The 13,091-nt window shown below is 37.7% G+C and overlaps 1 protein-coding gene across 1 annotated transcript; it reads right to left on the bottom strand.

The window, feature by feature from the left end:
- Nucleotides 1-8,092: 8,092 nt before the first annotated feature.
- Nucleotides 8,093-12,965, bottom strand: HESX1 (HESX homeobox 1). The gene is made up of 4 exons (XM_006130907.4): nucleotides 11,461-12,965; nucleotides 11,056-11,255; nucleotides 10,614-10,715; nucleotides 8,093-9,484 (listed from the first exon to the last, which is right to left on the bottom strand). The coding sequence occupies exons 1-4, from the start codon at nucleotides 11,651-11,653 to the stop codon at nucleotides 9,386-9,388; spliced, it is 594 nt and encodes a 197-aa protein (XP_006130969.1). The 5' UTR covers nucleotides 11,654-12,965; the 3' UTR covers nucleotides 8,093-9,385.
- Nucleotides 12,966-13,091: the final 126 nt, after the last annotated feature.

Here is a 13,091-nt window from a genome sequence, read left to right as displayed (position 1 = left end):
TTGTGATTTGTAATATTGAACAAACATACTCTAGTCACTGTTTATTGTTTATTATTTGCTATTTTATATTATGGCAAATTCAGTACCCAACTTGTTCCATTATTCCAAGGCCAGGAGCATTCCAAGATCAGATAACTAAATGCAAAATAAACAAACCTGTGTAAAATTCATAGGAAATTACACCAGCAATGTATCAAACAAGATAGAGCACAGTTCTAAACCTCATGCTGATGTTTTTAGTATCTCACTGCCAAAAACCAAGTGTCCTGCATCCACACAGATTAGAAAAAAATCAATTTACTGCTTCTGGTAAGCTTGCCATGCACAATGATTTCTTTTCTGTTTATTCATTCACAGATCAATCTACTGTGGGTAAAAAAGGAAAGCTAAGTGTGCCATATAAGCAAAGGAGTTACTCAATGCTTACCTGGTTTAATGTAAGAAAATTACTTTGGTTATATATGTCAGCCTTATCATATGCAGTGCGTCACCCTATTGCAGTGGTTCCCAATCTTTTTGATGCTGGGGACCAGTAAACCCATTCACAAGCTTTTGGGGGACCAGTAATATTTATTTGCATATTTGTATATTTGTTAAGCAAATGATGAATATGCAAATAAATTGTGTTGCTGGCCCTACCTGTCCGACGGATTGTTCGGCCCCCCCCTTCCACCAATCCCGGCCGCTTTATCAGCTGGCCCCGGCTCCCTTGGCTGCGTCTGACACCGGATGTTCTGTGTCAGTGTGCACAGTGGGTTGTTCCACCCCCCCTCCTGGCCCCAATCCCGGCTGCTTTATCAGCCGGCGCTGGCTCCCCCAGCTGTGTCCAGTGCCAGGCATTCTGCGTCTGTGTGCACGGTGCCCGGCCTTCTTCCTGGGTCCTAGCGTCTGGCAGATCTAGCCCCGCCGATCGGGAGCATGCCTGACAGAAATGTCGCAGAGGCGGGCTCTCTCCCAAGAGGGCCACACTGCTGTGCTTTGCAGTGCGGGGTGCTGCTACCCCATGAGACAAATTAATAGAATTGTGCGTGATAATCTTTCTAAGGACTGGTATTTTTTTTTCTAAGGACCGGTTCTGGGCCGCAGACCACACTTTGGGAAACGTTGCCCAAAAGGCTTCCAAAAAGACAGAATCTACTCCATGGCTCAAAAAAGCTTGGTTCTCTCCCACCACAATGCTGGTCCATGTGCTCTGCCCTGCCCTTTCCCACTCCCTGAAGTGTCTCTTCCACATCCCACTATGGCTTCCCTCTTACAATGAATGAAGAGTGGCTCTATACCAACTACAGACCTCTCTCTCTTTCACTCTCTGAGAGAATCCTCAGGTGCTCCTTAACAATAGTTTTCCAGGTACTTTGTGATGCCTTAGCAAGGCAAAGCACAAGAGCTGGTGCCAAGAATCTGGGCATAATTCAGTAATACAGAAACCAATTTTGCAAGGTACTGAGAAGCCTCCATACCGATTGAAGTCAGGATAAGTCTTCTATTGTTTTCTTTATGAATATTCCATCATGGTTTAGTGGATATATGTAAACTTAGAGCACGTCTACATAGCAGGACAGTCAATTGCGTAACTTAAGCTTATTTCAGCTTTTGCTGCTGTCTGCACAGCAGGAAGTCCAAGAAAAAGCACTCTTCCTCTGACTTCCCTTACTCCTAGTAAAATGACGGCTACAGGAGTTGGAGGAAGAAGTCCTCCAGTTTAACATTATGTCGAAATAATTGCTTGTAGTGTAGACGCAGGCTATGTTATTTTGGAATAATGTCAGTCTAAGGGTTATTCCAAAACATCAGTGAATCCAAAATAACACTGCTGTGTAGATGTACCCTTCGACATACCTAATAAGCACTATTGACATTTATAGAGTTTTATTTTTAATAAAGGCAATCTGAATAACTATGGTGATGAAAGAATAGTCAAGCTTTAAAAAGAAACCTGGTTTTAACCGTACTGATAGTAGAGGGGAGTGTCCTGCTATAACACAAGATATTCAATTATATAAACTGCAGGACTCAAATATTGGTTTGGTTCAGTTGCTGTCATTTCATCACTGTCCATACTAATGTTTTCAACAAAAACAAACCAAAAAAAGCCTTAGAGCCCTTATCCAATTACATAATTAGTCCTATAAAATGAAAAATGCAAAGAAGATTAACCAAACAATAGTTATGAAAACCAACCTAATCCATTTAATCAAAATGACCTACCACACAACTGGTTTCTAAACAATCCTGATTGATGATCATTAACTATCCATGGGATAATCTCAAAGGTCTGAAATTAGTGGCCTAAAATTCTCATTCCACACTGGGCAAAATAAGGATGTTTAGAAATTATGTTACCTGGTCTTTGTGCATGTCTTTGATTGAGACTAGTAAAATTAACATTGGAATTTGTTTTTAGGAGTCACATTTCCTACTATTAGTAGACTTGCAGATAAACACTGCTTTAAGCTTTTCACACAGTAGAGCAAATTCCTATTCTAATTTTTATTGTTTCAGCCAATTTTCAGTACTGAACTTTGGACAACTAGTATAGTGTGGTACTGAATTGGTATATGGTATGGTATTGGAAATTTACTGGCTAATGGTAGCTCTTAAAAGGTCACTGCCAAGTTGAAAATTATATTAAAAATAACAGCTAATGTTATTAAAACTGAAAGAATATTGTATATATAATTTACATCTTTCTTTTAAAGGAAAAGGCAAATAGACCTGTAAGTTTCTGGTTTATGCTCAGTATGTCAACATTTTTTACTTTAAGGTTCTCATGACAAGAACATGCTACAGTGTTTATATGGCAAATATTACATTTCATAACTATATGAATCAGTGGTTCTTAATTGCCCTCTTCTCCCTGTCTCTCAACTCCATACAAAAAGAGGATTTTGTATGATCAAAATAGTGTATTGTTCCATAATGAGATCTCAATGTTGCCATTACATTATATTTTAATGGCGTGTATGTTAAACGTATGAACAATACCTGTTAGAGACAGAGATTAACATTTTTTTATCATGAAACAAATGTGAAGTTAGTGGTCTTTTTGTGTTGTCAACATCTTAATAAGCCAACAGTATTGATAATAATTCAGCTAAAGAGATTTTGTGCTACACCACTGGTATGATATGAATGGGAAGCATCTAACTGTTAACATTCACTAATTGGGAGCTGACCACCAGAGCTGGTGCTACTATTATGTTATTAGTCCCGTGTTGTAAATTGATGTCAGTCTTGTGAAAAAAAAAATTCTATTATGAGAGACAGTAACCTTATTTAGGTGTTTTGTCAGATAATAAAGTGAGGCTTGTAGGTATTAACCTGGCTGACTTACTCTGATTTATTGATGCTGTAAACTTTGTTTCCAGCATTAAGGTAGACAATAGTTTCAAGTTACCTGCAACAGGGATAAACTGTGGAATAGATCCTGTAGCGTAGCATATGCGGAGAGGGAAAGAAAATTAACTCTGCATCTGCACTATCCTCTTCACTATCCAAATTAAGGAAGCATTTGAATTCTCACATTCTCTGAATCTACCCTCCTTGTAGATACTTTTCTGCTATGTGAGTTCACCAGGCTTTGGGGATTTGTTGGTTTTCCTAATTAACCCTTTTGTTTGCAAGTTTTGTTTGATTTAATTCCTTTTGATTGCTGTCTTATTCTATAACAAGGTATTATACATGTAGGATTTTGTAGTATTAAATTTTTTGTTAATGAAACGTTTTAATGATTGCATTCAGTATATATATCTTTACTTTTCTTTTACTGAATTCTGAATAGATTGATTTGATGAAAGTCACTCAGTGATATTAATCATGACTGTTACAACTTTCAAATTCAGTTCTCCTTAAAATAAAGTGTGTATTACTAACTTTAATAATCTCTCTCTATACTGAAGTAAAATCTTTCCAGATTAAAATAGTATTTTTAACGGTGAGATCAAATAATTTTCCATTTTGTATGGAACCCATAAAGATTACAGATAATTCATCAATGAAACTATATATCTGAATATATTAAGGAAAACTGTTCACATTGATTTAAGGAGGCTTTTTATCTTATTTTGTGGCAATTATCTGGGTTTTTTTTGTTTGTTTATTCTCTTGCGCCTACACAACTGAATCCCAACTGAATTCTCTTGGTTAATATTTGGAGATGTAACTCATTCTCAATGTACCCACCACAGATTCCTTACAAATGCCAGAACTATAAAACACACTCTTCGTCAGTAAAAAAGCACCCACGTATTTACCTTCCACTGTGCACACCAACAGGCAGCCTGGGTACAACTTCAAGCAATAAATACATTTATTTCTCTTTGTCCATGAAACTATTGGGAAAACAAGTTTTATAAATTTCTAAATCAGATAGATTTCTGAATAGATTCCAAAACATCTAGCAAAAGATTCAGCTTCAGTGAATGCTCCATTAATTTACTGTAATATAATACAAAGCACCTGCTATTAGGGATGTTAACATATAGTTGAGTAAACGATTAACTGAAAAGCCTAGGCTTATCGGTAAATCCTATTGACTAGATGCACTCCCCCCACTTGCTGCCTCCGTATCAGAAGCAGAGCAGTGGGGGACAGGGAGTGGTGGGAGCCTGTGACCGTGGGGAGCCAGCTTTTAAGCTGACTTCCCACGTGCATCTGGTCCTGCAATGCCACCTGGTGGCTCCTCACGATCACTGGCTTCACAGAACTGCTTTCTCCCCACCCTCCTGTGCGACTGCCTCTGTACGAGAGGCAGCAGTGCCAGGGAGGGCAGGCAGGATGCTGGTACACCCCTGTCCTCAGGGAACTCGAGCCCCCTATGGACAGGGGTGGCTGCCGCAGAGCAGTATCTGTCTGCACAGGCTCAGGCCCCCTGTGAACAGAGGCGGCTGCCACCCCACTCTGCTGCCTCTGTATCAGAGTCTTTCCCAACTATCCCCACGTTGATGTGGGTGAAATGGCCCTTCTGACCCACCAGCAGCTGCAACACTTACAGGAAGTACCCATTGTGGTTTATGTACTCTTTGGCAAGGTGTTTGGTTGCAAAGATAGGGATGTGTGTGTCATCTATCACCCCACAACAGATAGGGAAAACCACCATGGCAAATCCATCCATGTCCTGCACATTTCACAGAATCACTATCCTTTGTAGCAGAATGGTATTGATTGCCTTGGCTACTTGGATCACAGCAGCCCCTCCTGTAGATTACCCTACTTTGATTCCTAATTGACCAGTAACTGTCTGGCCTTGAAAGATTCCATTGGGCTGTTGCCACCCACTTCTCCTCTGTCAGAGGGGGGGAGGATCTCATTCTGTGGTATTGCTGCACTTCAGGGTGGGGAAAAAGCAATTTGCAAACTTCCATGGAGTGGCCTTACACATACAAAAGTTTTGCAGCTACTGCTGATCGTTCCCTAGCTGCATAACTTTGTGGCCCCACCAATCTGTGGGTGTCTCACAGCACCAGAACTGGCATTCCACTGTGTCAAGAGGACCGAATGACACCACTATCTCCAATTGCTCATCTCAGTTGCTTCATACAAGAATCTGCTCATGGCCTCCTCATATTCTTCCTTGTTCTGGCTGGCCTTGGCAAGACTCTGGTCATACTGCAGCATAAGGTACCAGATATTTGCGATGATTGCCATAGAACTTTACTGCTGAACAGATTCCATGCTTGCCCTGCAATGCATCTGCATAGATAATTGGGAAAAAAAAGGCTGTAAAAAGCTTGCTTGTTGTTGCTTTCAAGCAGGAGGGAGAAAGGAGAGGAGGTACATTATGGGATGCTGACAACAGGTACCCGGAACTATCTGCCGCAATGTTTTGGTCCCATTGTATCCTTTGGTATATATGGTTGTGACTATTTTCTTCCACTATTTGATCTGAGGAAGTGGGTCTGGCCCACGAAAGCTCATCATCTAATAAACCATCTTGTTAGTCTTTAAAGTGCTACATTGTCCTGCATTTTGCTTGGTCCCATCAGGCACTGAGAGCCTACTCTAGAATGCAAAGGGGTGGCAGAAACTGTGGGATAACTACCCCCAGTGCATCACTGTCAAAGTCAATGGCAGTAACCCTATTGGGGATTCATTTCATCAAACTTTCACACACAGTGGAGACCTGCACCTTCTACTTTAAGAAACTGAGTGTTAAAAATCAACCTTAATAAATTCAACCTTATCTCATCGTGTAGACAAGGCCTTAGTTATCTCATGGCATGGGACACAAGAGGCTAGCTCTCAAGTGTTTTTCTCTTATGTCTTCTAAGACTTCGATAAAAGAACTAACATTCTTTATTTGGGACTTATTGTGTTCATACTGAAGTAATAATGAAAACAGAAACAGGATTATTTAAATTGAAGTATTGCATCTGGTGTTTGTGTTCTTAGACACACAAAACCAAATCCAGCTAAGTAATTAAAGAATTTCAGAGGACTGGCACTTCCTCCTTCTTGCATTGTCCTAAAAGGACTTATTTGTGCCCAATATAATCCTGTGGTACTTAGTTTCCTCATAAAATAAACATTAGTTTTATTTCTTCTTACTGTACTATTATTGCAATGAACTAAAGCAGTTGGTTCTGAGTTAAAGTGTACAGCCTAATTTTTTTAGACTTGAAGTGTACACATGGCTCCCATGAATTCATCAAGTGCTTCAGTGCTCTCTATCACCTCAAAATCAGACAGGTTATTTTAACAACAATAACGCTTACAATACTTGAGGCCAATACAGCAAATCCTTACTTGTCTCAAATATTACTGAAATTACTTGTGAGTAAATGTTTGCAGGATTGATCCCTGAATCAGCAAAATGCTATAAAACCATGAATTTACCCATTAGAAAAAAATAATTTAAATGCATGTGAAGTTTGTCAATTGCAGCTTTTGTTCAATAAAAAGTCTTAGCACCTATGGTTATTTTTCATATTATAAACAACATTCAATTTTAAGAACACAGGAATAATATTGATTAAACAGTGATAGTTTCAAGGCTTTGTAAATAAAAATGAAGTTGGAGAACTACTGCCATTATACAAATTGGATATGATAAATCATCCATTAAGCTCAAAGGCAGATATATTAAGGACTGTGTTTTAAGGCATAACAGTTAACACTGCACTTTTCAAAGATTATACATACGTTTGCAGTGTTTTCAATTTAATTCGGCACACAACACATACTTCAAAATTCTTTGTTAGTCCTTGAATAACTAACTTGAGAAAATGCCTGGCTACATATAGTGTATGGGAGTGCTCTGTCTTGTGGTATATATGTGCAGTTTTTAAAAAAAGGTTAAAAAATGGAAAAATGCCAGTTACAAGAATTGATACATGAGTGGCGGGTATCATAGGCTGGTGGATGCCTAGCATCCCCAAACAGCTTGGTGTGGCCCCACCCATCTTCTGTGTCCAGGCTCCCTCCTGCAGTTTCCAGGCTCTGCCCTGACCTAGGCTGGTAGGGGGTGAGGCTGGCCAGCCTACCATGGGGACTAGGATGGCTGGTGCTGCACTACCTGATTGACATTGCAGCTTCACCACTAAGCACTTTGGGGGCACTGCCTGACAGTGGGGCCAGAGCAGGGTTGCGGGGGGAGGAAGTGGGGATCCTGGGGCATAAGGGAGGAACAGTAGGTCAACAACCCGGTCACTGGATGCTTATGAATTGGTACTTTCATTAGACTAGTGGATGAAACACCAAACTCATAAAATCAGTCTTCTTGTAGAGAGACAGGAAGGGTGAGGTAATATCCTTTACTGGCCCAACTTGCAGCGAGAGTAACAAGGCTTCAAGCCTAAAAAATAGTGATTCATGCCCATAAATGACAAACTCAGGGCAGGTGGTCTGGAATAAAGGCAGAGATCCCAAACTAGTTATGTATCCCATAAATTAGATTTCACCAACCGAGTAACAAGATGTTCTCCTATAACACTGTAATAGTTCTACCATGGAGTCACAGATAGCGCTCTTTAGCATTTCATATAACTTGCCACTCATATAAGAAAACAATTGGTCCAGTGAAAAAACCCCACCATTACCTCATCCACCTTGTCTAATATCCTGGAACAGACATGCCTCTGACACTGCATACAATGGAATACACCGAATTTTACACCTGAAAGGTAATTTCCTTATACACTGTTAGATCCTAGTTCAGAAAAGAACTTTATTCACTAAAGCATCAACTTACATCCTACTGAAAGCAATGAGACTTCAACATACATTTATATTTAAGTATGTATTTAAATACCTTACTCAACAGGGATGAATGTGGATTTCTTGAATCAGCAACATATGATATAAATAAAAGGTGTTACTTTGTAAATGGGACTACATACATTGACTTTGGGTTGAATCAATATCAAGTGTCAGGAAGCTTGGTTTTCTTGTTCCATTTGATCATCTTTACCACTATGAACTTCATGAAAAATGTTTCACAGTATTATTATGAGAATAAATAAAGGAAACAATGTATGTAATCTCAGTGGGTTTGATCCTATGAAGTGCTGAATTTTCTCATGAGATACTGATGGCACTCAATACTTCACAAGACTGGATCATTAACATTGACAAAACGATTTGGATTGGATATAGATAAGCTGATAATATTAACTAGGCAAACATTAGCTATATATATTTTCCTCATGTTTTAATTAATACAAACAGTCCATAAGAGTGACATTTTAAACTTCTTTTAAGTTTAATTGGTTTGGCTAAAATACAAATGACACACATTGTTATTGTTCATCTAGGCTTTTCACTTAATTAAAAAGATATGTCTCATAAAACCAAGTATACTGTATCTTTTTAAAAAATTTCAGCTCTACACTGCAAACACTGAAAAGCTATTTAATTCCAGAAAAATACCTAAGCTAAGTTTCTGTAACAGCAGTAACATATTTGCATAATTGTGTACTTTAGATGATTTTTCCTCTACCTTTAAAATATAAGGTTGTAAAACAAACAAATTGGCTTTGTTAAACAAACTTTTTTCATGTAATCCTGCTGAGTCTTCTGGAATCAGTAACAACAAAAAAACAAATCCTAAATTGGTGTAAACTGGTAGGACTCCACTGTCTTCAAGTAAGCTATTCAGATTTACATCACCTCAGGATCTAGGGTGTCAGTTTGTTAACCTCAAAAATATTTTACATGTTTCTGAAAATATTTATTAAAATATATGGAGCATTTATTTTTTTACAAAAAGTGCATTAATAATATGAAGTATTTAGTGTTTAATGAAAATCATGATAATATTTCAAAACTAGATGCAAATATTAAAAGTACAAATATTACATTATCATTGCTTAATTATGCAAATTATGAAGTTTCCACTTATTCTTCCTGTTCTACTATGGTAGAATAATGGTAACTAGCTAGCTTCTTTCTATTCCAGAAGGTTGGAAGTTAAAGTGTTTTTTACAATTAGAAACTGAGATTCTCTGTGAGATCTTTTCAGCTTTGCACGGCGGTTCTGGAACCAGATCTAAAATTGAAATAAAAGGCATTTATTTATTAGAAATGGGCAATTTTTCCTTTTAAAAGCAGCAGTGTATGCAGGCCAAGTTTGAAGTTGATAAAGAATCTCATAGAACAACTATACAGTAGACTAATTTATGAAATTCTGATTGTTTGGAAGCTGAAGCAGCTTGCAAGTTTCAAAGTTACAGCTGAAGGTATATGGGAAGCTGTCGTAATATAAATAAATAATAGGAGGCAGAAAAATCATAGGCAAAGGACTCACTGCATTTCCTAACTGAACGGGAAAGTAAGGACCTGTGTTTTTCCCCCACTGAAGTTAAAAGCAAAACTTGCATCAACTTCAGTGGAATAGGACTGGACTCTCAGGGCTTGATTGAGGAAGATGCTGAGCATCCTGAACTCCCAGAGGAACCAGTGAAAGTTCAGGACGCTCAATAACTCAAATAAATGCTTAAATTCTTGAAGTTAGCAGTTGATAGCCTGATGCAACTTGTATGAAAAAGCCTCCATCCAACTGACTTCAATGAAAGTTGGATCAAGCGTTAGTGGACATTAAGAGTCTGATCCAAGTTTTATATTGATTTTGATGGGATTTAGATCAGGCCTTAAAAATCCTCATGTACCATGAGCAGCTATAGACCAAATGAGAGCAGCTCTAATGCGACTTTAAAACAGTTTTGTCCTATCTAATTTGGCCAGTGAAGCCCTGCTTGGAATGTATTTTTTACCCATTGTAGAAAAGGATTAAAAACCTAGGATCAAAGGATGAAATCCCTGCACTACCAAAGTCAATGACAACATTCTCATTTACTTTAATGGGACCAGGATTTCATTCTGAGAGTTCTTTAGGGAGAACTTTTATGATGGTCAAAGAAGATGACACAGAAGTATTACAGCAATTAATGTCATATAAATGCAGGAGAAAAAGGGAGGCTGAGAGGGAGGAAAATTTAATTGGTTTCTCCACTACAAATTACTTCTAATGTAGTACCTATCTAATGGCACACACTAAGTACAAAGGACGATTAAGACTAAATGCAACTTTAAAGTGGTTATCTCCATCCATCCACTTGCATCATTGCCGAGCAGACATCATGTGATCACAGAATATATATATTTTTAAATTAAGTTACCTGGATTCTGTCTTCATCTAAATCTAGTTTGTGAGCTAGTTCTTCTCTAACATCAATGCCAGGATAGGAATTCACTCTAAAAACATTTTCCAGCATTTCAATCTAAGGAGAATACATAAACAATCCATTAAGCAATTAAAAAATTTACACTGTAAGGAAAAAGAAAAAGTCAATCAGTTCAAGTAAAAGACTTACCAACAGTTTTTGGGTCAGACTCCAATTTCATTTATACCAACATAAATCAAATTAAATTAGTGGCATTATACTAGATTAACATGAGTTCTTAACCACAGATGTACATCTCTGCCTCTCTTTATGCAAAAAGTATACACTATTTTATCAGCTAATGATTACATACTTCCTACTGTTAAGTACATTTTACTCAACAAATAAATTTGGAAAACACACATTACTTTATAAATAGGTAACTAAAAATCCCTACCTGGTTTCTAGTGAAAGCAGTTCTTGGTCTCCTACCTCTGTACCAGCTTAGTTCCCTTTTGTAGGACAGCCTTTCAGTGGCTGAAAAATATTTTTCACATTTCAAAACTCTTTCCTCCAGCATTGGGCAACTGTTACCATGAAATAATGGCCTTTCACAGGAAATGACAGGTGTCTGCAGACACAGACTAGCATTTTCTCCTAAAAACATAAAAACATAGAATTTAAACTCAGATCTGCGTTTGCCAATTTTTGAATGAGACAGGTACATTAAAATGCAAGCCTCTAACAAAATGAGTATCGTATAATCATACTGAAGGGCTTATGGAAACATGTCCTTAGAAAACAGAAAAGTTAATATGGTGTAAGATGTTAAGAAAATACCCAAATGAAGCTGATAACATACCTAAGTTATTGCATGTATCCTTCCATGGTCTGTGAGGTTTTGCAGCTGGAATGCCATCTTTTTTCTGTTCTAATCCCAAAATGCTTTCAATGGAAAAAGAGCAATGTGTGGTTTTAGTTTCCACAAAACTGGACACTTTCTGAAGATTTTGAGATGCTTCTGTATTAGAAGTACACAATGATGGATTTGCCATTCTTTCAGATTCAGTCTACGTATAACATGAACTGTGCTTGCATTTTCTTGCAACCCTCCTTATAGCTGTGTTGACAAGAGGGTTGGATTTGCAACGTCATTAATTAAAATCTTTTATTAGAAAGTTTTAGCATGTCAATGAAGACTCTCCCACCAAGAGGCACGAGGAGTTAATTGTTTATTTGTTTGCAAGTAATTAGCAACTAATGGTGACACTGGGGGGGAGGGGGGGAGGGCCACCAACAGGGACAAAAAGTGTTATCTCTCCTAACCAGAACATCCGACTTAGCTCCTTTTGAGAAAGTTATGCACAAATATAGTACTTCCCTTTTATTTGAAATCATTAATGTATAAAATCAGTTTTTAAAAAAACTTTATAGTCTAATGGACTCCACTTACCTAAACATAGCAGCATGATAGGAAACCAGTCAAGTAATAAGTAATCTCATTTAGGTGAATTTTCTTCCAAGGAAATTTAAAAAATAATCTCTTAATGCTATTAGGGTAATCCTGATGAAAATACCTCCGTTTTTTCATATGCATATGTAATGGTGAATGTGGTCAATAAAACAACAATAGTGTTTGGCATAAGGCACACTGCAGTGAGTTGGCAATGTTGTCAAAGCTCAGTGTAATTGCCTTCCAAGTGACTGGATTAGTTAACAGGAACAGTTGCACCAAGTATTTAAAAAAAGAATTCACACATTAATTTGCTTAATTTTTCTATTAAAATAATTTTGGTAATGCTTTCTCAAAAGATAGCGATGTAAAAATCTCAAAGCTTTCTTTAAAATATTTATATAAAACATTGTGAAAATAATGAAATCACTGTATTTTAATTTCTTGTTTGAAACTGAAAAAGATGCAAAAACAAAATAGAATTTAAAATGTAAGGATAGGAGAATTCAGAGACTGCAACCTATATATCAACTTCTGACCTCTGATGCACACAGGTAGATCACCAACTAGCGCCATGTTCATTCAAGGGAAGATTCAGGACTTCTTGTTGACATTTATCCCTGCCCTGTTGCCTTCCTTTATAAACATATAATTGGATAAAAATCTATTGCCACCATGTTGTTCAAGTAAAATACATACCATATGGAAATATGCAACAGTCACTCTGATAGTAAAGGAAACCATGACATTCTGGGAAAGTAAAGATCTATAAGACACATCAGGGCTACGTCTACACTGGCATGATTTTCCGAAAATACTTTTAACGGAAAAAATTTCCGTTAAAAGCATTTTCGGAAAAGCACGTCTAGATTGGCAGGATGCTTTTCCGCAAAAGCACTTTTTGCGGAAAAGCGTCCGTGGCCAATCTAGAAACGGTTTTCCGCAAAAAAGCCCCGATCACCATTTTCACGATCGGGGCTTTTTTGCGGAAAACACTACTGTGATGTTTACACTGGCCCTTTTGTGCAAAAGTCTTTCAG

Source organism: Pelodiscus sinensis, chromosome 11 (assembly GCF_049634645.1).
Source record: "Pelodiscus sinensis isolate JC-2024 chromosome 11, ASM4963464v1, whole genome shotgun sequence".
Taxonomy (NCBI): Eukaryota; Metazoa; Chordata; order Testudines; family Trionychidae; genus Pelodiscus; species Pelodiscus sinensis.
Note: the sequence above shows the minus strand (reverse complement) of the source record. Positions and strands in the feature narration are given on the sequence as shown.

Bases quoted from the DNA above. Each gene is read 5' to 3' on its own strand.
- HESX1 (XM_006130907.4), bottom strand. From the start codon at position 11,653: ATGGCAAATCCATCATTGTGTACTTCTAATACAGAAGCATCTCAAAAT. The intron at 11,256-11,460 runs GTATGTTATCAG...TTATGTTTTTAG, and splicing joins GGATACATGCAATAACTTAG to GAGAAAATGCTAGTCTGTGT. The intron at 10,716-11,055 runs GTAGGGATTTTT...TATTCTCCTTAG, and splicing joins CTGCTTTCACTAGAAACCAG to ATTGAAATGCTGGAAAATGT.